This window comes from Pelodiscus sinensis, chromosome 1 (genome assembly GCF_049634645.1).
Source record: "Pelodiscus sinensis isolate JC-2024 chromosome 1, ASM4963464v1, whole genome shotgun sequence".
NCBI lineage: Eukaryota > Metazoa > Chordata > Testudines > Trionychidae > Pelodiscus > Pelodiscus sinensis.
Window position 1 is genome coordinate 299,189,117 of NC_134711.1, and position 27,037 is coordinate 299,216,153.

At 42.2% G+C, this 27,037-nt stretch overlaps 1 protein-coding gene across 2 annotated transcripts in view; it reads right to left on the minus strand.

The window, feature by feature from the left end:
* MTUS2 (microtubule associated scaffold protein 2) overlaps positions 1-27,037 on the minus strand; it is a 458,817-nt gene that overhangs the window by 97,652 nt on the left and 334,128 nt on the right. For both annotated transcript variants that reach the window (XM_075919209.1, XM_075919208.1), the window contains exon 5: positions 10,195-10,356. In XM_075919209.1, the coding sequence (XP_075775324.1) occupies positions 10,195-10,356 (162 nt within the window). The remainder of the gene's footprint in view (positions 1-10,194; positions 10,357-27,037) is intronic.

Below are 27,037 nucleotides of genomic sequence, written 5' to 3' on the forward strand. Positions count from 1 at the left end.
GTATGTTGTACATACATTTCCACCTCCTAGATTGAGGTGTCAAGAGAGGCAGTTTTGGAACAAATAAAGTTATCAAGACCAAAGGGTATTCACCCAAGATTTCTGAAGTAACTCATGTGTCTAGACTACATGGCTCCATTGATGGAGCCATGTTGATTAGGGTTGTAGGCAAAGGCAAATGAAGCCGCGATTTAAATGATCGCAGCTTCATTTAAATTTACATGGCTGCCACGCTGAGCTGACAAACAGCTGATCAGCTGTTTGTCCGCTCAGCGCGCTAGTCTGGACGCTCCCCTGCCGACATCAAAGCCCTTTGTCGGCAGCCCCGTTATTCCTCGTGGGATGAGGTTTACTGGTTTTATTTTGACTGTGAAGAAGCTAATTTAAATAAGTGCAATTTGCACGTCACTGTGCTCGTTGTCATTATTTCACTAGCAAAGCAGAGAAAACCCAGCTATCTGTGAATTTCTCATTGATGTTGTCATTGCGCTCAAACTGTGCACGTTCCTAGAGAGGGGCAATAGTAATTTTACCATGAGGTGACTATTTCATCAAAAGATATTTGCATAGAATAGAAAATCCTTCCACTTCCTAAAGAGTTAACATATAATTTTTCTTTTTATGGTCAAATGTTTAGGGAGCCTCCAACACCTCATGTGTGTCACTGCAACTGCCTTCTATGGGAATCTCACACTCAAAGGCTCTGGGCTGGCCTACACCTCAGACTTACTTTGGTATAACTATGTTGCCAAAGGGTGTGACACATAGTTGTACTGACCTTACCCCTGATGCAGACAGCACTGTCACGGCAAGTGGGCTTCTCCCATCAACATACCTACCATCTCTCAAAGAGGTGGGTTAATGATGCTAATGAGAGTAGTCTCTCCACTCAGCACAGAGCCTCTTCACTATAGCATTAAGCAGTGCAGCTGCCCAGATGCAGAGTTAGTAGTGTAGACCTGTCTGTTGCAGAGAACTTGTGAGTTAGCATCTCACAAGTTAACAAAGTTGAAGTGAGGGCAGCCACACTGTGAAATAGTCCTGAAGTCGCTGCATCTATAGGTTTGCACAGGTGCTGTACTCATTTGTGTGTGGCACTAATGCTTCAGAGGGCATATCTCATTGTTCTTAGTGCTGCACTAGGCTGAGATGGTCTACGAATTATTTCCCAGTGATTCCTGAGAGAATTTGTCTGTCCTTTTTCAGCACAAAGGAAGTTGTTGGAAAGCACTGGTGGTCTAGCTTGTGCCCATAATGCAAAGGAGTCGTGTTAGTGCTGATGAATTGCTCTCACTTGACCTGGAGCTATACCCTGGTGGGCCAGCCAAATTGAGTTAACAACACCATTGCACTTACAGGTTTAATATGTGGATGGGGCTTGGGTTAGGGGCTATATACTTGAGTTATAAATCAAACTTGCAGTGAAGACAAGCCTAACTTACTTGCAAAAATGAGACCAAAAATAAGTGAAAGAGCACACATTCTTAGAATACTTCTTCCAGCTGCCCCTGCATATTCAGAGAGGGAAAGCAGAAAATTCAGGATTTATGTGGCTCCTAGATCATACGTGACAATTACCCCTACTGAAAAGAAGCCCATTTAAAAAAAGAAAAAAAGGAATGACTCTGAACTACAAAGTTTGCTTCTATATCAGAACTTCTCAAAGCTCAAGGGTGCATGGCTCTAGGGTTTAAAACAAAATAGAATTGAAATGTTAATCATTTTTCCACTGCATTCCTCAAGACAACTCTTCTAGGCTAATGTATTTCAGTGGAATTAAAGGACGTGTCCCAATTTTCATACTCAAATTAATTCTTTTTAAAAATCTTTCATGCATTGTCAGGTATACAAAAATGAAAGAGGTCCAGTAATCCAATGCACAAAAAGCAATGTACAAACAGATTAATAAAAGCTAATTAAATATATTGCTTTCACAGACCACTAACAAAGCAATCAATTCATGTCATCAAAACAATTTGCATGACAATGATCTTTTATTGTTATTGTCCCAAGCTAAGCCCCTCACCTGCTTTTTTTTAACTGCCTGAATCACTGTGGAGCAGCAGCTAAAGGAGCCCATTTGCATTAATTGCAGGAGATCTATACCCGGTAGTCCAATTTAGTTGACAAGCAGATTTAGTGAAATACCAGTAATATTATCTCTCTTGAACTTACTATTTTTAATGAGAATTTACTGTTCAGGTGGTCTTTTCTCAGGTAGAATAGCACATGAAAGGTTTCACATGATGCTTGCTGGCTATTTTCCTCTCATTAATACATTTGGATGTGTTCTTTCATAAATAAATTTCCTACTTAGATCTAGTTATAATGATGTACGTTTTCAAAATGTCCATACATTTCAAATCTCACCTAGTTACCTTCTCCGTCAGAAATGTTTTGTGTTAAAATTAATGGCAACCTTTGTGCAAGACTGTTCTCCTCCTCCTACATTATTTAAAGTGCTGCTGAAACATGTAATTTATGTAACGTTGGTGTATTTTAACCCTGTATTTTAACCCTGACTATGCAGTGTTCCAAGCTTTCAAGTGCATGCACATGGGGGGCAAGCAGAAGCACCCACTTTCCATAATCACCAGGGGCAGAGAACTTCTCTGGCTCTGGATCTATGCAGGCAGGGAAGAGCAAGCTCCTGTCAGGGCAGGGGCAAGAGCAAACTCCTCCAAGGAGCAGGGAAGAGAAGAATAAGCTCCTGTCAGTGCATGGGTGGTAGCGCACTCCTCCCAAGGCCAGATATGGAGGTGGGAAAATGAGTTCCTGGGTGGGGCACAGAATATGTCCTTGCAAAAGGGATCAAATTTGAATTCCTGCACATGCCCCTGCAAGCTCTACTTGGCTTTCATAATGGAAGTGGGTTGCACAGGAGGCTTAAGAAATAAATATAGAGTAACTGCTACAGAGCTTGCTTCTGCAAACACGTAACTCCCTGGTCTACACTAGGGAGTTATTTCGAAATAACAAGAGGAACATTATTTCGAAATAATGGGCTGGTTATTTCAAAATAACAACCCCTGCTTGTCATGAGGAATAACACTAATTTCAAAATAGTTATTTCAAAATAAAAGTACAGTAGTGTGGACACTCAGCTGCTGCTATTTTCACAATAATTGGCCTCCAGAGGCCTCTCACAGCTGCACTGTGGCTGCTCTGCCCACACCCCTGACAACTCCACTGCTCCCCTTCTCCTGCAGAGTTCAAAGCTGCAGGCAGAAGGGAAAGGACTTGTGGCACAAGGACATTTCTAGTTCTGTACCGTACAGCACCCCTCATTGGAGCCATGTCGGACCCCAGCACTCATTCTGCACCCCCCCCCCCCCCCCCCGTGGCATCTGCCACAGGTCTCCAAGGGATGGGGGTGGCTGCAGGAGCTAGGCGGGGGGAGGGGAAGACTGGCTGGCTGAGGTCGTGGAACTAGCCACCAAAGCTGATACGTGGTACACAGCTACTAGAGAACCACTACATTTGGGGTAATTTGGGGTACCTCACACAGCTGCATTACTTTGCATATCAGTAGGGATGACCCTGCACAGACAATGGAATATTTTAGAACATTACTATAAAATTTTTCATTGCCTTATTTTCACTGCTTCCCTTCCTTCCCTGCTCATTGTCAGCTGCTGCTATCTCTTTATTGCTGGCGTGAGCACTGGTCAGGGTTCTGTTAGCGAAGAGGTTGGCAGTATCCCTCATCATCTTTCCTCGAAATGACTTTTCTCAACTTTATGACATGTAAGTGATCAGAAGTGGGAGGGTGGGATAGATTATTCTTTAATGGCTTCTTCAAACGTTTTAAAGCACTGATTTTGCCTCCCCAATCCCCTATCCTTTTTAGTATGCCACTTTTTGATGTTCTTTGATAAATGAGGTGAATCTGTATAGTACCAATACAGATTTGCTTGGAGCAGAATTTCAGCCGATGCTAACCATTATCCTTTGCACTTTGAATGTCTCAATGTGACATAAATAAACACTTTGAGCCTTCAGACTGTCTCTCAACGAAGAATATTCTTTTGAAGGACAGCCCTTTTTGTCTACATTCAGACACTCAGCCACTTTCTTCTGTCAAGTTTAAAATATCAACCTTAACATAAAAGCAAAGAGTATTTGTAATAAAGCTTTGTTTGTCTGGGACTAGAAAACCCCAAAGTAATATGAACCCTCCACTGTCCTATTTCCCCTTTCGGGCCAGCTTGTGCATCTTCCTCCCAATTTAATAAAAACATTATTTTCACAAAGATTTTCTAGGGCTTTATCATCTAGGTGACAGGAAGAATTTACAAGAAGATGCTTAAGTGGACTGAATGAGAAGTGTCAATATCTAAGAACATAAAAAACAAGAGATTAATTTGTAAGTGGCCCTATTCTGCATAAAGATCTATAGACAAAATCCACAGACTATAGTATGGGACCCGAATCAGGTCGTGTGCTAAAATACTTGTATTTCTCATTGCTTTTGTTTATTTTGTCTGTTATGTCTATAACATATTTACTATTGTGAGAAACCAGAAGACTGGTCTCATAAAAAGCAATTTATGACCAGTACATAGATGCACTTCCCAATACTTTGGATCTTATAAAAATGAATGAAGACAGACTAAAGCACATATTTGCTTTAGTTTCGTTTATGCTATGTATTATAACAGTAACCTGCCAACAGCACCTATTTAGCAGGGTCTGTTTCTATATACAGTAAACTTCCGATAATCCGGCACCTTTAGGATCCAGGGGGTGCTGGATTATCAGATATGCCGGACTATCGGAAGCGGGGGCTATGAGGGATCTGGGGTGGGGAGGGGGATGCCACCCCAGACCCCTCATAGCCCCCCCTTCCGATAATCCGGCTCTGCCCCAGGTGTCCCCGATTCATCTGCTGCTGGTCAGTTTCAGCAGCGGCTGAATCGGGGACGCCTGCAGCAGAGTAGCTGGGGTGCTGCCGGGTTGGTCCTGTAGCACTGCCCCTCGGCGCCGCGGGACCAACTCGGCAGCACTCCAGCTGCTCTGCCCCAGGCATCCCCAAGAGCAGCTGGGGTGCTGCCGGGTTGGTCCCACAACTCCGAGGGGCAGTGCTACAGGATCAACCTGGCAGCACTCCAGCTGCTCTGCCCCTGGCTTCCCCCATTCAGCTGCTGATCAGTTTCAGCAGCGGCTGAATCGGGGAAGCCGGGTGCAGAGCAGCTCCAACTGTTCGGCTGCCCGGAGCACTTCCGAGTTCCCAATGGTGCTGGACCATCGGGAGTGCCAGAGAATTGGATGCCGGACCAATGGAGTTTTACTGTACAGTATTTGCAAAATGTGCCTGTTTTTTTCCATTTCACACATTTATTTTTCTTCGGAAATAAAACAAGGAAAAGAGTTGTTTGTCTGAACCATAGTGCCTCACCTAATTTGGAATATAAGATCTTTAGGGTGGAGATAGTGGCTTCAATTCACTGTTGTATCCTGTCCTTGCTGGATGCAAGCAGAAGTGGGGAACTGCTTGTTACTTCCTGATCTTGGGAGGTGGGGCAGGATCAAGGAAGTTACAGTAGACCCTTAGGCAGTTTAGAGTAGCATCAGGACTCCTCTAACCTACAACCAGGCTGCCGAAGCCTCTAATGGGCCATCTGGCAATTGGGGATTGCCAGAATGCAACAGATTCCTCTTATGTAAGGGAAATCACCAGTTGGTTGCTCAGGGCATCTTTGTGCTGCCCCAGAGCAGCCCAAAGGACTATAAGCATTGAGGCTTGTCTCTTCCTTTCTGTATGTGCAGTGCACTGACGGTGCTCAATCAATAAAGAGATGGTAATAGTCACACAACAGGAAACAAAATGTGGGCAAGAAGTCTGAGAGAGTATCAAATTGCCATACAACAACCAAAATAATGTGATATGCTGCACAGATGAACACCAAAAGGTACTACTGACTAGCACGAAGACAAAGCCAAGCCCTTTCAGACACACTCAGATTTAAAAATGACACACCCAGACTTGTAATAAAATAGTGAGGTGAGATAAAGCAATTAGTCAACCAATGATTCTCTGGTGGGAAAAACGGAAGACATTCTTTTAATGGTCCCAAGTTTTATTTTTCAGCTGCTTCTCTAGATGTAGTGAGGCACAATGAAGTTTCTTAAAAAACAGCGAATAGTCCTGTAGCACTTTAGAGACTAACAAAAAATATAGATGGCATCATGAGCATTTATGGGCACAACCCACTTCTTCAAATGAATGGAGTTAAGGGGTTCACGGTACAATCAAATCATAGAGAGAGGGGACGGGGAGAGAAAGAGAAGAAAAAAAATGAGTGAAAAATATTTTCAATTAGAGTGTCCATGCTAAATGAGGCTGATCAAGTGAGTCCTATGTATTGTAAGTACCCAGTGCTTGGCTTTTTATGTCATTAGGGTGTGGAATGTAGTGGCTCATGCAGTTAAGGTGTTTTTTAAAATCTCTATTGCAAGTGTCAAACTTGTAAATGAAATCAAGTTCTGCAGCTTCTCTCTCCAGCTGTTTTTTGAAATTGCCATGTAATAATATGGTAACTTTGAGATCCATTCATGAGTGCCTGGGCAAGTTAAAATATTCCCCAACAGGTTTCTCTGTGTTACTATTTTGAATATCTGATTTGTGTCCATTAATCCTTTCTTGTAGAGACTGTCCAGTTTGGCTAATACACATGGCAGAGGGGCATTGCTGGCACTTGATGGCATAGATCACATTGGTGGATGTGCAGTTATATGAGCCTCTGATGTGGTGGCTTATGTGGTTAGGTTGTGTGCCCCCAAAAGCTCAGGATACCATCTATATTTTTTGTTATTCTCTAAGGTGCTGCAGGACTATTTGTTGTTTTTTATGTTTTTTCAGTCATAGACTAACATGGCTACCCCTCTGAAATCAATGAAGTGCAGCCCATCATCTATGAAAAGCAGTAATATACACAGTAAAACCAAACCAGAGATCCAAGAGAGTTATTTTTCTTCTGTAATAGACTATTAAATACCCAAGAAAACAACAAGTCACCATCATGGGGGAAGGGGAAGTGGTGTTTCTAGAAGATAAATCTCCAGATGTTCTTGCACTTGAGTATTTTCAGAGAGGCTGCAGACCTGTCTAGCTTTTGCCCTTGAAAAGAATCCCATTATATGCTGCCAAAGAGAGCCACAGGAGGATTGTTCATATTTCCATACAGTATAGCATGCCAGCAGGAGTGTAGTTCAAATCCAAATCCTTCCTCTGCCTGCCAGGCAGGTCTGGCTGTGACAGGGTTGGCTGTATAAGGGCTTTCTAGGATCACACATCTCAACACAAACAGATCTGTACCGATGCTCTCCTATATTGCAGTCCATCCAGGATATCATTCAATCTGGCACAGGCTCACCCAGTGGCACAGTTATCTATGTCTAAGACCTTGTGTCTGTAGCACAGTGTAAGTGCCTGCATGATGGACATGCTGCTCAACATTAACAACAGTAAGTTTTCTGTTCTTCTGGGAAAGAAAGCAGAGAGGGAGATGGATAATGAATTAACTCTGTGCTGGGCAACGATCACAACTGGTTTGGACATGTGCTGTTTATGAGGGCAGTTGGCCTAACTTCACAGAGCGAATAAACACACTAAGAAATCTGTTATCTACAGATAGGCATTCAGAATCTGCTCCAATGAGGAAGTCTGGGATATAGACTTTAACACACGTAAAACTGCCCTCACCAAACAAGGACATGCCAGCAGAGAAGTGGATCGCATCATGGAATAGGCTACCCAAATATCCCAAGAGAACCTGCTTTAATACAGAAACAACTCCCGCTCCTCAAACACACACCCCTAGTTGTCACCCGCGGGATTTAAATAAACATGGCCGCCGCTTTTTTTCCAGCTTGGGGAAAAGCCCGAAAAGAGCGTCCAGACTGGCACGATCCTCCGGAATAAAGCCCTATTCCGGAGGATCTCTTTCAAGTAGGAATAAGAGATCCTCCGGAATACGGCTTTATTCCGGAGGATCGCGCCAGTCTGGACGCTCTTTTCCGGCTTTTCCCCAAGCCGGAAAAAAAGCGGCGGCCATGTTTATTTAAATCCCCCGCGCATTTCCCTATTCCAAAGTTCTAAATTAGCATGGCTATTCCGAAGAAGGGGCAGTGTATACACAGCCCTTATGTTAAACAGTCTGTTCCACCTTGTATTAGCTATTACACTGTGAGCACCTTGCCAAGATCTGAAGATGAGCCATGTGTAACCTCAAATCTTATGCCTATCATCAACAGAAGTTACTTCTATAAAAGATACTACCTCATCCACTTTGTCTCTCTGATGGAGACTGAAGACCTTTGGTGAACTAGAGCTCCCATAGCGTTTTTCACATATCATCTCAATTGCCTTGAATAATCCAAGTACTTAATCACTTGCTTAACTTTAAGCATGATTCCAATAAGACATAAGTAGATGTTTAAGTGCCTTTGCTGAATCAGGGCCAAAATCTGTTGGGCAGGGATTTTAATATAAGTAGCATTCTCTGCTATTGGGCCTACACTGTTATCAATAATCCAAGCATAGTGGATATTCCCACATCCTACAGGGTGTTTCCGGGTTTGGCCATGATGGATTATAATATTTAGCTCTTCTATAAAAGCACATCATTAAAGAGATGGCCCAACCAAACCATATTTCCCCAAGGAAAATACCAAATGGGCAATGCTCATCTTGTCCGTCTGAGCCAATGTACATTCCAAGAAGATAGATCTGAGAAGCAGACTCTTCTTGTCACATCCTCAAGTCATACAGCTTCCTAACCTACCCAATTACATGCTATTGCCTAATCATTGCACTCCGCTAGGTCCCTGGAAGAGCTTTCACACATAGGCAGCTGGCACCATATTTCGAGGCTCTCTGCCGCCAGTCACAGGTGCTGGGGCCAGTGATATAGCCCCACTTGATCATTGTTTCTCTAGACTGCGCCAACTCCAGTGCACCATCGATCAAGGAAAGCCCTGGGTGGTAGTACTGAAAAGGTAGGACTAAAGCACAAAGGCTACAGGGTCATTCTCTATTAATTCGCTCCAACTGAAACTTGTTTATTTGGGAGAACTGAACCCTTGTCTGTTTGGGTGAATATTCTGGGTTTAATGGTGGCAAGAAAGCTTTGTTGTGACTTCAGTCAATTCAGCATCAGCACTATACAGCCAAGCAGATGTCTTGGATCTGTGCACTGCCTTGTATGTTTCAGTCTACGAGCAACTACCCAGCACCCAGGAGGAGCAATACCTGAGAGGATGAAGAGGATATGACATGGCTAGGCTTAAGGCATCCTGTAATATAGCCACTGGCAGTGTTAACAGAAGGAGGTGGCTCAGGAAGGAAGAAGTAGAGGCATCAGAAAATCAATGGAGAGTCTAACCAAAGTAGGGAGCCCAACAGTGGGAAGTCCGTGAGGCATCTTTTCCTTGGGAGGCAACAGGGAAACCAATAAGAGTGCAATGGACAATGAAAGTTCTGGTGTGTCCAGAACCAGAGGTGGAAGAGAGAACAGGATGAATCTCCCACCTCCAATTTCAGTTTGGTGTGAGTTGCTCTAAAAAACTGCTTGGCTTCAGAGAATGGGTTTTTTTTTGTCCAGTTGACTGTACAATAAATGCAGTTACACTTCAAGTGGAGCCAACTCACATCAGCTGCATTACACCATCAACATACACTATCCTAAGGACATTTAACCGGCTGGAACATTAAGTTTGCCTTCACCCCTAAGGGAACCTCTTGAGAGAAATATACTGAAAACTCTAGGCCTGGTCTGTCCATTGGTTCACAGATCTGGGATTAGTTTGACTCACCGACACCCTCATAATGGCTTGGGAAATGGCTTAAGTGAAAATGTTACAAGTTCCTTGGTTGGGGAGTGCAGTATTGTCGTCTTTCAAAATATACTTTGCAATGAAATCTCTTCTCAAAAGAAGTATTTAGTCTCTAGAGAAGTTTCATGTTTTCAAAAGGTATTAACATGAATACTGACCACAGTGAATCTGCAGCATGTGCAGCCAACAGCACTCAAACAGACCATGGCACCTTAGCGGCAAACAGAATCAAAATCAGATCAGTCCAAGAGCCATGTGAAAGGTAACCACATAAGACAAAGTACAGTAGTAAAATTATTTAAACATAACTCAGGAAATGCAGATGGCAACTCGAATACAGAAGCTTGAAATACTTACCAGTGGGTGTTATAGAAGTTTTCGGTGCTGGAAGTAAACTCCTGCGGGGAGTTGCTGTGCTGGTTGATACCTGCTGTGCAGTCTTACTGGACCCCTTGGGTAAATCTTTAGAAGGCACAGATGCCTTAGGAGGGGTTTGCTCTTCACTGCCAAAGTTTGAACCTGCAGGAGGCCAAAATTGCACTAATTATTACTTCATAAAAAATGTATGTATGTTCTGGAGCACAGACTGAGCTCATATTTACAATTATAATCTGTAAAGGCATATTCCGCTCATAACTCAAGATGGCTCTATTACATGTATATTTCTTCCAGAGACGTAGCGAGGGTGTTATGCGCTCAAGGGCGAAAGCAAAATTGGCACCCCCCTCACCAAATGGTGGAGCCCAAACCTGGCGCACAGATGAGCTCAACCCTGAGAGGAGTGGGAGGAGCTTGTACCGCGTCTTACCCAACCTCCTCCAGTTTGGGGCTGGGTCCCACACGCACTAATCCATTGGCAGAGGTGGAGGGAGTCAGGCTGGGGGCAGAAAGGCGGGGAGGAGGTAGCTCCAGCCGGTGGTGGTAGGCAGAGGAGGAACAGGTGAGCAGAGGGATGACAGGGGGAGTGTAGGGGGACTATACTGGCACCTCACTAGTGTGGCACCCAGGGGCCACTTCCTCTCCCCTTTCCCCCGCGCCCTCCTCACTATACCACTGTAAATAATCCACCTCTTAGGTTATTTATTGTTTAATGAATTACTTATTTTACTAACTACAGACATATAAATTATATAGTTTTGTGGTTTACATTCTGTTAAATATTTTTTCTTTTTAATTTGTTCATATCCCGTTCTCATTAGGTGCATGTCTTTTACATAAAAGATGTCAAATTCTTAAATACGTAAGTTTTATAAAACACGAGAAAAGTTATGTTATACAACCTAAATATGAATTTCATCACTATATTTCATTCAAGCATTTAAAACCACTGTTATAGCAAATGAATAACACATTGCTTTAATGAATAAAAGTAAAAAAGATTTTGAGCATATCAAATTTATTGTAATAGAGAAGTAGCCGTGTTAGTCAAATCTTGGTAAAACAAAAAGAAAAAAAAGTCTTTAAAGTGCTACATAACTAACAAGCTACCTAATACATTTATTGTAAGCAATCTGTAATGTTTCCTAACTGCCCATTTACTTATCTAGTTAACCTAATTGTTTTTCACATTATCGCACAGCAAAAAACGACACGAGAGTTATCAATGTAAGAGATTAACTTACCTGTTAAAATAACACTCTGAAAAACTTCTAAATAAAACTAACACACAACACACACCCTCGCTTTCTTGAAGGCACTTGAAACAATAAGTAGCCTAAGGCTGAGGATACCCCTGCAAGCCTGGGTTTCTGTCTGCCACAAGGACTTTTTCCTTCAGGCTGCCATGAGATTCTATGCCATGAGAAACTACAGACCAGGTCAGTTTAACGTCTGTCCCAGACAGTTTTGTGCCCACAAAAGCTCATGATAACATCTACATCAGGCATGTCAAACAGGCTTCTGGCAGGCTACATGTGGTCCAATCGAAATTTTTTGTGGCCTGCCAAAACATTTTATAAAAGATTAAAGGGTGGCCCACTGGCCACTCGGAGCACGTGGCCGAGTGCAGATCACGGCTGGCTGGGTTGCTCTGCATAGGCATCAAGTGCCTGCTCACAGCTAGCTGCTGTGCTACACCTCCCCAGTGCCTGAGGAAGAAATGTGTGGCGGTAGCAATACTGGCTCTGGGACCCGGGCATTAGGTATGGGGGGGGCTGGGAGTGCCTGGGTCTGGGGGATGGAGGAGGAACTGGGTTAGAGGGGGGTTCTTTGGGGGAACTGAGGGGAACTGGGTTAGAACGGGGATATGGGAGTGACTGGCTCTGGGGCAGTGGAAGGGGATATTTTGTTAATGTTTTGGTTTTTATTTATTTATTTCCAAATAAAATCATAAAATGTATATTAATTTTATATCAAATATATGTCAATTTTTTGCAGTTGTATGAATAATTATGTTTATGCAAAATCTCAAACTTACAAAGTATCTGAAATTTTCATAGAAGCCTGTTCTATTTGATTGACCATGGTCTATACTTGTTTTTATTTCAACAACACAAGTTATGTATCATATACAAAATTTAAAAGTACCTTAAATTTATATTTAAATTAAAAATGATTTTTATCAGTAAATAACAATTTTATACATCAAATTATTGTATTATATTAAAACAAGACCTGAAAAATATTATAAAATATACCTAAAACATAATCTATAATAATAAATAATTACAACTTTCCAATGGAAGTACATTTTCTTTGATGTCCCTGAAAGCTATCAGTTTTCATTTGTGGCCTTCAAGATTGACATGCCTGACCTATATGTTTGTTAGTCTTTAAAATGTAACCAGATTATTATTTTTTAAAGTGTTTCCTTTTGTTATAAAGTATTTTTTATTTAAAAAAATTATAAGTAACCTCAATGCACCCATCTCTCCCCCCGGAGCCAGCCGTTCACCAGCATCCCCCCATCCCAATGCACTCACGCCTCCCACAGAGCCAGCCCCCCCATCCCAATGTGCTCACTCCTCCCCCTGAGCCAGCCTCCCCAGTGTCCGCCAACCCAATGCACTCACACCTCCCACAGAGCCTGCCCCCCCAGTGCCCCATCCCAAAGCACTCACCCCTTCCCGAGCCAGACCCCCCCAAAACCCCCATCCGAATGCACTCACCCCTCCCCCTGAATGAGCCCCCCCCTCCAACGCCGGGAGCACCCCCCATCAAATTCTCCCACCACCCCCGAGCCAGGCACGGGAGGAATGGAACAGCCGGGTAAGGGATTCTAACCTTTAAAGTGGCCGCTGCTGCCACCCGGCCCTGCTGCCTCAGCTCGCAGCGTGGAGAGAGCCAGGAGCACTTAGCCAACTCCCGGTCTCTGTTCAAAAGCATCACATGGGCCAGAGCAGCGGGCGCTTCGCTCCCAGCCCAGCCCGGCCCGGCACCCCCCTAGCGTGGTGCCTGGGGGCAATTACCCCCTTCTGCCCCCCTTTGCTATGCCTCTGATTTCTTCCTTTGCAACTGCTTATTCACAGATAAAGGGTCCCCAATAACTCCCCTAAAATATTAGGCTTTTATTATGGTAAGTCTTGACTGCCAGAGGTGGCAACCTATGGCCCATGGACCACATGTGGCCCTTTGGGTTCTGCGTGTGGCCCGGGAGACATTTTGTTTACCATTGTTCATGCACTGGGTTGCCAGATTCCACTGGTTTCCATCCATGTGGTTGTATTCCTATCAATATTACTGAAGTTACACGCACGTAAAGTGAGGGCACATGTAGTGAGGTGCATGCTAGTTGTACAGAACATTGACTGTGAGAGCTGTGCGACCCTGTGCAGCCAATCAAAGCACTGCTACCAAGGATGGGGAACCTACAGCCATAAGTCCGGATCCAGTTCATGGCTTGCTTTGATTCTGCCCATGAGGCTCAGGGCTCAGCTTCTCTCCAGTGGTGTGAGCTGCCTGGTGCTACTGCAGGGGAGATGAGCCCCATGCCTTATGGACCCAATCAAAATAAGCTGTGGGCCTCATTCAGACCCTGCCTGACAGGGGGCAGGAAGCAACTCCATGCAGTCCCTAAAGCACTACCCCGCATTGCTCCCATTGGCCAGGAATCACGGCCACATCTGTGAGGGTTTTTTCCCCTTCCCTCTCAACTACCAACTCATTTTTCTGTGGGTCAGTGGTACCCAGACCAAAAAAGTTTGCCTGCCCCTAGCTGCTAGGGTTTAATCAGCAAACCCCGCAAATTCTTGGCACATCAGCACAGGAGCCATTCTATCTCAGGAGCCCAAGTTGGTTAGGACCTCTTGCAGTCCCCTGAGATAAAGAAGGGTGACTCATGCAGCCCACTCACTAGCCTAGGTTGCCAATCACTGTTTTAGGCTCTGATTCCCACAACACTTACTACAGTCCTCATCGGTGCTTACTACTGCAAGCATTTTTGTTTGACACCTGTCCATGGAGCCACCGATGGTAGTAAGCAGTGCCTCTGGTAATAAGACCAGGGCCAGAGGGCTTAGCACCTTGCACAACAAGTCTTAATCAGCAGGGGTTTGTTACAATCAGTTCGTCTGATCTTATATAGAAATTAGAGTGATAACACAAAAAGAAAAAATCTGCTTTAATCGGCACATCTTTTCAATCATATTCTCATACTTCATCTAAGGTTGCCAAAGTTTCCATTTTATACGGCCCTTTCAAAACCCCTATAGGTGTTCAAATGGCTTTCCTGTATTTGCCATGTAAGAAATAATCACATCCTATGCTCCTTGCAGATATAAGGAAATCAAATTTTCTCTACATTTAAAAAACTAACAGTGGAGCAGCTAATCTATTAAATAGAAAGCCTCAGTGGAGTGAGAGATTACAGCATGCTTGGGCTTGAATATTTGCAGGAATATGAAGCATTGGCTTGACAAATGAGCACAGACACTGGAAAGGAGCACAGAATTTCACAGAAAAGCTACAATTATTATTTTTGTTATTTCAAACAGATAGAAATAAAATGCTATTTGGGAATGGCCTGCAGGGAAATGACAACATTATTAAAATAGCGAGCATGCCAAAGTCTCTAGTCTTTTAAAGATGTAGGCTTCTTATTCATGCGTGAAGAAACTCTTTTCTCTCTCTTTTTTTTCCTGAACCTCTTAGGATCAAAAAAGTTGTGCATTTAAAAAAGAAAAAAACACCTTTTCTGAGAAAAGGAAAAACACCGCCAGCCAGCTTTGAAAAAATACCTTAATGTTTGCTGTCCTTTTTAAAGTGGCTTGCATGAAGTTCTTAAGTTAAAGGACTGTGCCTAAAGCCTTCATAAATTGCTACAAACACATTTGACAGACTAGGTGAGTGAGGTAATGTTTTTTATTGGACTATTTTCTGTTGATGAGGGAGACAAGCTTCCAAGTTCAGATCTGGGAAAGGGAGAAGGAACTTTGTGGAGCTCAAAGGCTGGTCTCTCTCATGAAGAAAAGTTGGTCAAATAAAAGATACCACCTCAGCCATCTTGTCTCTCTAAAACCCTGGGACTGACACAGCTACAGCTATACTGCATACAACAAACACATTTACCCTTTATGCAAATAGCAGCTACATTTGCAAATTCAAAGTAAACAGTCTACTCTACTTTGAATGAGAGTAGAGAAACCACAACCATGTATCCTCCTAACACTGGCATGCACATAATACCCCAACATGCTATATAGGTTGAACTTATCTAGTCTGGCACCCTTGGGACCTGACTGGCGCTGAACCAGAGAGTTTGCTGGACCATGGGAGGTCAATATTGTCTAGCAGCATTACCAGCACTTCCATTGCTTGGTGGGCTCTTAGAAGACGTTAGAGCTAAATTAGAACTAAATAACTGCACAGAACACTGAAAGCCAGGATTGATGACTGTAAACAAACTTTATGGGATCGTGGAAAACGTGGCCACACCCACGATAAGTGGACATCTGGCTAACTAAAATTATGTTGGACCATGGATGTAGCTGGACCAGAGAGTGACGGACTAGAGAGGTTCAACCTGTACATGCATGTGTTGGTTCAGAATTACATAAATTTTTCATCAGTTTAACAAATGTTAAAAATAACGGAGCTAATTCTCTTCTGGCAGAACTCCACTGGCATCAATGAAGTTACACTGCAAGAGGATTTGGCCCAACCCATGTAATATTCTCTTGTGCAAGCGGAGAGCTCTCCAGGATGTTAGTGATATTTTATAGGGCATGTTTTCATTCAACCATTTAACCATATGCTGTTAAAATTATTAAACTTTTCTTTGAAGTGTGCCAACCTAACTGATTTGGGCTGATTTTTTTTTTTAAGTATAGGAGTTGCCTTCAGGAAGACATACTTCTTGTTATTTGCAGAGACATACAGCTCAAATGTCCCTTTACTGACACCTCATGTACCTATCTTGTGTTCTCTTGTATGAAATTTACTATGCAGAGACTATTTCAATTTAGCAATCTGGTTAGCTGCAAGCAAGGAAGCAATCCTGCTGTCCAAAGCATGAGGTGTCGGAGGAAGCTCTCTGTTCTGAGAAAGATCTTGCATTACAAGGGTAATTTTTTCAGGTTATTTAGTATGAAGTACCGCTGGCAACACATATCCTAATCCTTTCAAACACAACAGAAGAGGACCGATCATTAAAGAATCATTACAGTCAGAACAGAAAGCCCCCTAATATGTGAAATGATCACAACGAGGTATCTAGAAACACCCAGCATATGGAGAGATGCCATTGCCAAGGGCCATTTCCTGTCACATCCATTGTTGCATCTGATAATGGAACAGAAGAGGAGCAAATACCTGCAGAGTTTTTAAAAATAATTATTATTCAGATATTTATCTTTTAATAAGGAGAAACTGAATTATTGAGGATGTTAAGCAAGATTTATATATTCAAGAGAGACCACACTGAGGTTAGTGTTTTACTTAAGGGACAATACGTCTCATCTGTCTCATCTGACAGTTCACCAAAATATGAAGTCTATATGCATGTGTGTGTGTGGTAATACACACACGTACACAGACATGCATATACGGTCACATATTCTCCAACACTGTGCCTGCCGATGTCACTGAGGTTAGGACTGAGCCTTCATTGTTCTAGTCACTGGAGTAGAAGGGCTGGAACTCCAGCTTGCTACATACATTTCTTTGATTTTAAGCTATCATTCCTACACAGAGACTAAATTAAAACCCACTATTCCATGCCTCCTGAGAGGAGAATAATAGTTTCATTTAACTCAATCCAGCCACTTACCCTTGGAAGCAAAACAGGGAACGTGATGATTCCTCACCTAAAAATTTTCGATCATGAAGCTACACAGTGAGCCAATATTATTTGAACTCTTAAAATCATCATAGTCCTTACTTTTTACTAACCAAAAAAAAAAAAAAAAAAAAAAAAAAAAAGGCTAAAGCGACTGGGGCTTTTCTGTTTAGATAAGAGGAGACTAAGGGGGGATGTGATAGAGGTATATAAAATCGTCAGTGGTGTGGAGATGGTGAACAAAGAAAAGTTATTTATTAGTTCCCAAAATAGAAGAACTAGAGGACACCAAAGCTGTGTCTAGACTGCAGGGTTTTTTCGAAAAAAGTAGCCTTTTTACGAAAAAACTTCACCTGCATTTAGACTACAGCCATGTTCTTTCGAAATTAAATTGAAAGAACGTGGCTTTTCTTTCGACGGCGGTACTCCTCATTTCACGAGGAATAACGCCTTTTTTCGAAAGTGCTCTTTCAAAAAAAGGCGCTATGTAATGCAAACTGCTTTTTCGAAAGTACTGATTGTAGTCTAGGTGCTCTTTTTCAAAAGAAGCTTTTTCGAAAGTGTCTTTTGAAAAAGCCTCTTTCGAAAGAGGCTTGCAGTCTAGACATAGCCCAAATTAAATTAATAGGTTTTATTAAAACCAATAAAAGAAAGTTCTTCTTCACACAGCGTGTAGTCAACCTGTGGAACTCCTTGCCAGAGGAGGCTGTGAAGGCTAGGACTATAACAGAGTTTAAAGAGAAGCTAGATAATTTCATGGAGGTTAGGTACATAAAAGGCTATTAGCCAGGGGATAGAAATGGTGTCCCTGGCCTCTGTTTGTCAGAGGCTGGAGATGGATGGCACGAGACAAATCGCTTGATCACTGTCTTCGGTCCACCCTCTCTGGGGCACCTGGCACTGGCCACTGTTGACAGACAGGCTACTGGGCTAAATGGACTTTTGGCCTGACCCAGTACAGCCATTCTTATGTTCTTAAAAATGTACAGAAACAGCAAGATGTGCAGCTGCATGGAAGGCATGTCCATTGGTTCATGGACATGGCATGTCCCGTGCCATTTGTAAAACTTAGGCCATATCTATGTCTACAAGCTCACAGAGGCACAGCCATACAAATACAACTGTGCTGTTGTAAGAGCAATCATGTTGACATCATAAAACCAGCTCAATGAGCAGTGGTAGCTGTGTTGGTAGGACAGTATCTCCCACTGACACAATGCTGTGCACATGGGCACTTATGTTGAAAAAACTTACATTGCTAAGGAGTGTTTCTTTCACACCCCTGAGCAGGCCTGGTGATGGGGAAAAAGAGGACAGCTATCCCAGGGCCTGGTGATTCAAAGGGGCCCGGGGCTCCCAGCTGCTGCTGCTGGTACTACAGCAGTGGCTGGAGTCCCAGACTCTTTAAATCACTGCTAGAGTGGTGTGCTGCACACTTCTGGTGGCGCTGAGGACTGGGAGGTGAGGACACACTGCTCTCTGTGTGACGCTGAAGGCTGGGGAGCAGGAGCACACTGCACTCTGGGAGGTGATGAAGGCTGGCTGTCCCTAGCCCTGCCCCTTCCACCTGAGGCCCCACCCCTTCTGGGAGCAGAGAGCCAGCCTGCCCCTCCCCCACCTTGTTCAGGGCCCGGCCCAGGTTGTTGATAAACATTTTTCCAGTGTAAGTGCTAGTATAGACAGGGCCTTAGATTCTAAACTCTTTTATGAAGCACCCGGCGCCTCTTGTAGGTGCTATAAAATAAACAAAACCACTTTTTTTTATTACTTTTAATTACAGACCAGCACAATGGGCTTGGGGACGACCACTTCCTGAGTATTAGCAACCTGCTGAGTGGCTAAAGACCTTCCGTTATACGACTGGCTATCAACTCCTCACTGCAAGTCATTGATTCCCAAGGACTCTTTCTCCCCTCTCTGTGGAAAGACATGTGGAAGAGGAACAGATATGTGAACCATCTGGGGAGTCACTGCTTCACCCTGCCCATCCTTCTGCAATGCAAGACACGTGGAGATATGGAGAGGCCAGAGGTAGGCCAAGTATTGTACGCTAGGGATTTAAATGAAACAGTGACTCAAAAACAGGTTCCCAGCCAGATACACAGTCAATAAGCTATGAGGTTCACAGCTCCCTACCCTCACCTAGGCAGCACTTTTGGCAGACTGGTTAGATTTCTGTTACCTTTTCAAAGAGGCAGGGGTTTTTTGCACATACCAGTAGTTCCTTTATTTTTTAATTTACAAAAAACAATTTAAAAGCACAAATAATTACATAAGTTTTTAGGCCAAAAAATGTCAGTGGGATTAAAAAAAAACCAACCACCCTTTGTTGAACTTGAATGAAATTCAAACATTTTGCCAAGAGCATGTCCCTTTGCGCACTTGTGAATATGAGCTGGAATTGTAAGTCATGCAGACCTCTGGAATCAACAAAGATTTTGCATGCAACACTGGCCAATGATAAGTGGGCAAGCACATTGACAGCTTTTTTATCTATATTTGTCAGTGTCCTACAGTTTCATTCTGTCAGACATTAGGCAGGCTCTGTCAAAAAGAGGCCTGGATCTGGCAATATTTTTAACATTTTTGCTTTACTGATAAATAAAGCATGAAGAATTACAAGAGCATTTGGAGTCAGTCCTCTTCCATGGCTCAGTGCCTCATATGCTGCAACCTGAAGCCTCTTGCACTGAGTAAGTTTCCAGAACTTCACAGCAGATCAAGCATCAATCTGTTGTAGCAGTGAATTGGGAAATGTTAGTTACCTACTGCAGCTATCATCACACCCAAAAGGGAAAAACAGAGAAAGCATCTGCATACATACATGATCAATGAAGCTCTCTCATTCCTCCAGAGCAGTAGACAAGACCTTTTGGTATTAGTTTCACAGACACTACTTGATGTCAAGTTTAACAACAATAAAAGTATGCCTAGCTGTTATACACAGGATATCACATGATAAATAGTAACACTACTTAGCACTTATATAACACTTATCCATATATCTCAAAGAACTTTAGAAATAAGGAAAATGAGGTACAAAGGGGTCAAGTGATATCCTCAAATTCACACAGCAAGTTAGGGGCAGAGATGACTGTAGACATCAGAGAGAAAATCAGAATTACACCTTTTAATTCCCACTGTCTTGCTACAACAAATATTTGTAGATGCAGCTTTGCATCCATGATTATTTGTGGGTATAGCTCAGGTCAGTTAAGTATTCTTCGTAGGCTCAGTCTGGTGCTTACATGCGCAACTGACCTGAATTGAATCTTCAAGTAATTACAAGAGAGAAAGCGTGGTTAGCTTTGGAAAAATCTGGCCTCTCTTCGCATTGTGAAGTGTGTCTGCAGTTTTACTGGATCAGAACCACAATGTCTTTGGAGACTTCTTCAAAAGGAAACCACAGTGTCAAATTGTGCATATGTGAAAATGCAAAAAGGAAGACTCAAACCATTGAGACCACCTCAGAGAACAACAAATGGCTGTACTGTGATATGCTGCATAACTGAGAGGGAAGGACAATACTTCTTATCCAGTAATAACAGTCCTTAGGAACAACATAATAAGGCTTAAAAGATTACAGAAAAATGTTATGATAATTTATAGCCAATGTCTGGTGCTTTGAGTAATAGTCTAAGAAGGAAAATCCCTAAAAAACATAGTGACTAAGCCAGTGACATTTAAAACAAAAACACAAGCAACATATTTCACTAGCTTAGATAATTTTCCTACACTTTAATTATTAAACTGTCTTCCTTACTTATGATTTCTTCCATATACCTTGGCAATCAATTTGTATACTTTAATGATAAGCAGCCTAATGTGTTAGTTCACTTTCACATAGCATTCATTTAGCAGTCTTCTTTTTAGTTCAGTCTTGTTTAATTATTGATGCATACAGTTCTTTTTACACATCCACTTTCATACTTTTCCACTTGATCTGAAGATATATAATTGATCAACATACATACTATGACCACATACTTGTTCATGGGGCTTTCTGTGCTGGAACAAATTTACCATTATAGAACAAGTATTAGTCTAGCTAATTTGATGTTTTGCCTTTGCTGGCAGCCAATATCTAATATTTCAGAAAAAGGTGCAAATCCCATAATGCATCAGACCAGCTGTGAAATTGATCATTTCAAATAATGATGGGCTGACACATTTGCAAACCACTTTGATCAATTCATACCAAGAGGCATGAGGGTTGATATTTATAGCATTTTTTAACCAAGCTGAAAATACTTTTATTATTCCACTGTATTTTACTGACCTCCAAGTATACTTTTGTTCCACATTAAACTGAGCTAACACATTTTACCTGTGCAAACGCTACAATTTAATTACTGTAATTTATGTTGTATATTTACACATAGACACAGGCACAGAGAGGGGTCAAAATTTTAAAAATAGCACACCGAAAACTGGAACCTGGTTTTCAAAAGAGCTAAGTCTATTTAGGCGTCCAATAAGCAACCAAATTTTCAAAAACTGTCAGCATATAGTGTCACGAGCTTCTTGAAAATTCAAGTTCCATTGTGACTCTTGAACATTGGAAATGTGACGTTGGCCCCACATAAATACAACATATCTCAGTTTAATCTAAAAAGTCTGGTACATTTCTAAATGCAAGACAAGAAGAGATACACTTTCAGCTACATTATTTCTGTTTTCTATGTATATCATTTATTTGGCTTTCCCAACATAGACCTACATGGAAATAATGGAAGACCATCGATCTTACGTATCAAGTGCTGATCCTTCAAGTTGGTTTGTGTGTATGGACTTCTGCACCTGCACAGATCATCTTGCAGCACTGGGCATTTTCTTTCATAGAAGTTGCAAAGCCCTCTAACACTTCAGTAATGAGAGTGATATAAACTGTCATGTTGATTATTTTAGCTACATATAGATGGCATATGAAGTTAGTCAACAACCCCTCATGATTGTGGGCATTATAAGATAACTCTGTCTCAGTTTCCCTACTGCAGGAACAAGTCATTTGGCTCTAGACTGGGCCAAATGTTGGAAAAAAAACCCCCTCTTTCAGAAGCCCTTTGGGTATGTCTACACTACTCCCCAGTTCGAACTAGCGGGGTAATGTAGGCATACACTGGTAGTACCGGTACACCGGTGTACCGGTAGTTCGGAATAGGAAGCCTAGTCCGAACTACCTAGTTCGAGCCCCGTGTAGCCGCGCTGCACGGGGTTCGAACCAGCGGGGTTTTAAAAATGGTGGCTCCCCGCTTATACAAATGAAGCCCGGGAAATTCAAATCCCGGGCTTCATTTGCAAGTGCGGTATGCCTACATTACCCTCCTAGTTCGAACTAGGAGTGTAGACATACCCTTTCTTCCTCGTAGAACAAGGAATACAGGGGCTTCCAAAAGAGTGCGTTTTCTCTTCCACAAAAACAAAACAAACAAACAAACAAACAAAACACCCACACCACGGAAGAGCAAATGTGTTCCCTGAACATGGCAGAGTTTTTTGGGATACCGGAGGTATTCCGAAACCCCCCCCCCCCCCCCTCCAGTCTAGCCATACCCTGAGAGTGAAAAATGTACACTTTATTTCTAGCCTGAATTTATTTAGATTCAGCTTTCAGCCATTGGATCCAGGTATGCCTTTCCCTGCTAGACCAAAGTGTCTATTAAATATTTGTTAGAACATAAGAAAATAAGAATGGCCATACTGGGTCAGACCAAAAGTCCATCTATCCCAGTAGCCTGTCTGCCGACAGTGGCCAGTGCCAGGTGCCCCAGAGGAGGTGGACTGAAGACAATAATCAAGCGATTTGTCTCGTGCCATCCATCTCCAGCCTCTGACAAACAGAGGTCAGGGACACCATTTCTATCCCCTGGTTAATAGCCTTTTATGGACCTAACCTCCATGAAATTATCTAGCTTCTCTTTAAACTCTGTTATAGTCCTAGCCTTCACAGCTTCCTCTGGCAAGGAGTTCCACAGGTTGACTACGCGCTGTGTGAAGAAGAACGTTCTTTTATTAGTTTTAAACCTGGTACCCATTAAGTTCATTTGGTGTCCTCTAGTTTTCTATTATGGGAACTAATAAATAACTTTTCTTTATTCACCCTCTCCACACCACTCTTGATATATTTGTTCTCCTTGTAATTACTAATAGACTGTAATCAAGTCACTCCTTGAGTCTACCACTATACGGCAGGTTTTCTAATCCTTTAATCATTCTTATGGCTCTTCTCTGAACCCTCTCCAACTGACCAACATCGTTGAATTGTTGACACCTGTATGGGACACAATATTTCAGTAGTGATTGCACCAGTGCCAAAATGCAGAGGTAAAAATAACCTTTTACTTCTACTCAAGGTTCCCCTTTATGTATCTAATGCTTGCTTTTGCCTCTGGGACCAGAGCATCACACTAGGTTCTCATGTCCAACTAATTACCCACTATGACTCCCATATCTTTTTCAGAGTCACTGTTTCCCAGAGGAAGCCCTGCGCGTTGTGTAAGTATGGTCTACAACCTTTGTTCCTAGTTGTATACATTGAGCCATTTTAAATCACACGCAATCCAAATCTGCAGCCTTCTGATCATCCAGCAGTTGCTGACCCTGAAATTACCAGCAGCTAAGAAGAAGGCTAAACTAGTTGTTAAGCTCTTGGTAGGGGCACTGGAACAATTTGTATAGTGTGTGTGCGTGTGTGTGGCGGGGGGACTGAGAGCCATTGAAGCAAACTGTACAATGGAAACCCCTTCAAACCAGGGGGTTTGGCAGCACCCTCCGCACCCCTAGTTCCAGAGCCTCTGCCTCTTGGTGACTGTGATACAATGGGGTCTCTACATCCCATGGGAGACCAAGCCCTGACCTAAACATACTAAAATGTTTTGGGGCACTGAGTTTTTGAAATTTAAATCCAAAATGTGTGGCTTGGGCCCATCTCAAATATATTTAATTAGTAAAAATGCAGCCTGTGCTGATGCAGTGCTTTGCACCAATAGCATATATTAATTTTTTTAGCTTACCTTAGCTATTACAGTATGTATTTCAGTAGATATTGTGTCATCTGTTTTGCTAAACGAGTTTTATACTTGAGTGGAGTTACATGCTGCCACTACTGAATTGTCACAAACACTGCTGATCAAGGGGAGTATTTCATTACTTAGTAGAATTTCTGTGTACTTTGATAGCAGAAATGCATACAACTTGCTGATTGTATAGCAGCTTGGTTTATATAACACATGCATTCGTTTACATAACAGGCAAAACAAAGTCACATATGGCATGTAATAAAATCAACTTCATCCTTTGCGGAAGAGTTTTAAAACTCAAGTGGCACATTTAATGGAATATACACATTTTGTAAAAGGGATTACTCTTTAGAAACTATTCTCATTGTTGTTCTACTTGGGAAGTTTCTGAGTGATGTTCAAATGATTGTGCTTCAGACCAGTGTTTCTTAACCATTTTTTATAAAGTATAAATTAATTGTTACTCCTCGTGGAATGAGGTTTAACAGTTAATTCGAACTAAGGGATTTATCTCTGAATCCCGCTTCTCTGCCATGTTGACACGAGCTAGTCAGTTTCCAAAATGGCGACTGGCTGGGAATATGCTAATCAAGCATGAGATATTTAAATCCCGTGCTTCATTAGCAATTTCGGTTGCCCTCATTAGCCTTCCTAGTTCAAAGTAGGGGGCTAGTGTAGATGTACCCTAATAGTCCTGCAGCACCTTATGTTGATGGTATGATGAGCTTTCGTAGGCACAACCCACTTCTTCAGATGAAAGCTCATGATACCAGCTAAATTTTTTGTTAGTCTTTAAGGTGCTGTAAGACTATTTGTTATTTTTTAAGTTTCTTTACAGACTAACACGGCTACCCCTTTGAAACTTCCCTAACAGATGTTCATCTAACCTGTTCTTAACCCTCCCCCCCAGCAACAGGGATTTCACAACCTCCTTTGGAAGCTTATTCCAGAGCTTAACTACTAATACAGCTGGAACGTTTTTCCTAATACAGTAGACTTCTGATAATCTGGAACCTTTGGGACCTAAGTGGTGCCAGATTATCAAATATGCCAGACTATCAGGAGGTACTATAAACTGGTTTTATATACACACACACACACACACACACACAGGCTGTGTCTACATTGGCACCCTTTTCCGGAAAAGGGATGCTAATGAGACACTTCGGAATTGCAAATGCCACGGGGGATTTAAATATCTCCCGCGGCATTTGCATGAACATGGCTGCCGCTTTTTTCCGGCTCGGGGTTTTGCCGGAGAAAAGTGCCAGTCTAGACGGGATCTTGCAGAAAATAAACCCTTGAAAGTAGGAATAAGGGATCTTCCGGAAAAGGGTTTATTTTAGAAAAGCTTCTCTTCTCTCCCTCTGAAAATCTGGCTTCTTTGCAGTACCTCAAGTTGGGCACTGAAAAACTGAGGTACTGAAGCTTACTGGTAACATTTGAAAATGTATTCAGTCCAATATGTGATTATGGTCTAACTGACAAGCAGCCCGCTCAGGTTATTACCATCATGATGAAATGTCTGATGAGATATTTTGAGAACAGATGTGGTGAGGAAGAGAATGTTTCGTTTAAAAAAAAAATTGAAGAAAGAAGAGTAGCTGCTCTATGCATCTTTAGGGAATACGGACGGGAATTTCTGATAGAATAGGAGATCAACAGGCTTCCTAGATATCCTTTTACTACAGAAACATGAGAAAAATGCAGAATTTTTAGAGAGAAACTTTAGTTTTTATATGTTATAAAAAATAAACACATATATTAACTATTAACTACATTTTACTGAAGATACCAATATCATTCATTCAGTGCATGAAACTTCCACCTCATGTGGTTGATTTTTTGAATAAGCTTTAAATTTACAGTGGAACATCATTTATCTGATCTAATTGGGACCAGGGCCAGAATGGATAATCACATATTGGAATAATTAGGAAACGACACAGGGCTTTCTAGTCCTGATTTTAAGATGTGGAGAGAGGGTAGAGCGAAAAGGATATAGCCTAGGCAAAGGTGACGCACCAGCGCAGTTAATTAAATTCCATCACTTTTAGCAATGTGTGCCGGTGACTCCCAAATTACCAGACTAACAAGGGTCAAGCAGCACCTTAACAACTGTCAGCATTTTAGGTCAGTAATATCTACTTCTGTTCCTGCCTGCCAGCTTATATGAAAATCTGCAAGCACACAAGTGTCTTGCTTTACTATTTGCTATAGCAAATGTCTTTTTTTACTACTTGAATAGCATATACTGGGATGTCATACTCTTGTGAGGAAGTTGGCAGACTGGCTGTCATGGGACATAAAAGATGGTGTGATGGAGAACCCACAAATAGATTTCAATTAATTATCTGTTTTATTAATTCCATCTTTTGAAACAGCTACCCATAATGAAGCTTCTATAAACTGTATCTTCTGCTAGGCAGATCACTATCATCATGACATTCTTTTTATTACTATTTTAGGCAGGAACCCAAGAGCTATGCAACTAGATCACACACAGGGCAGCTAGAGTACTGACTTCTGATTGGGATCAGGAGATGTATATTCTCATCCTGGCTATGACACTGACTCCCTCTACTACATTAGAGTAGAGTACTGTATTTATCTTCCTCCTTCCCCTATGTTAATTTGAATGATCTCTTCAGACATTGGTCCAAAGCACCAGCCAAGAAAAAAGCACTGAGAAAAATCCATGACTTCATTACATTCTGAAAGTCGCAATCATGTTTTCCTTCTCATCTGTGTTGCAGTGCATGACTATGTATGGCTGACAGGCGACTGCACGAGAGTGGTATTCCATCCACGACAGAAACGGTAGCTTTAATTGTAAGAGCTCTTTGGATAACTCTCCACAGATTTTGCCCTTTGGGCTTGGAAGCCTCATTAACTCTGGGTGTGTGGTGAGGCTTCTGACCAAGAAGCTGATAATGGGCAGAGTCAGTAGTGAGAGTACCCATGTCAA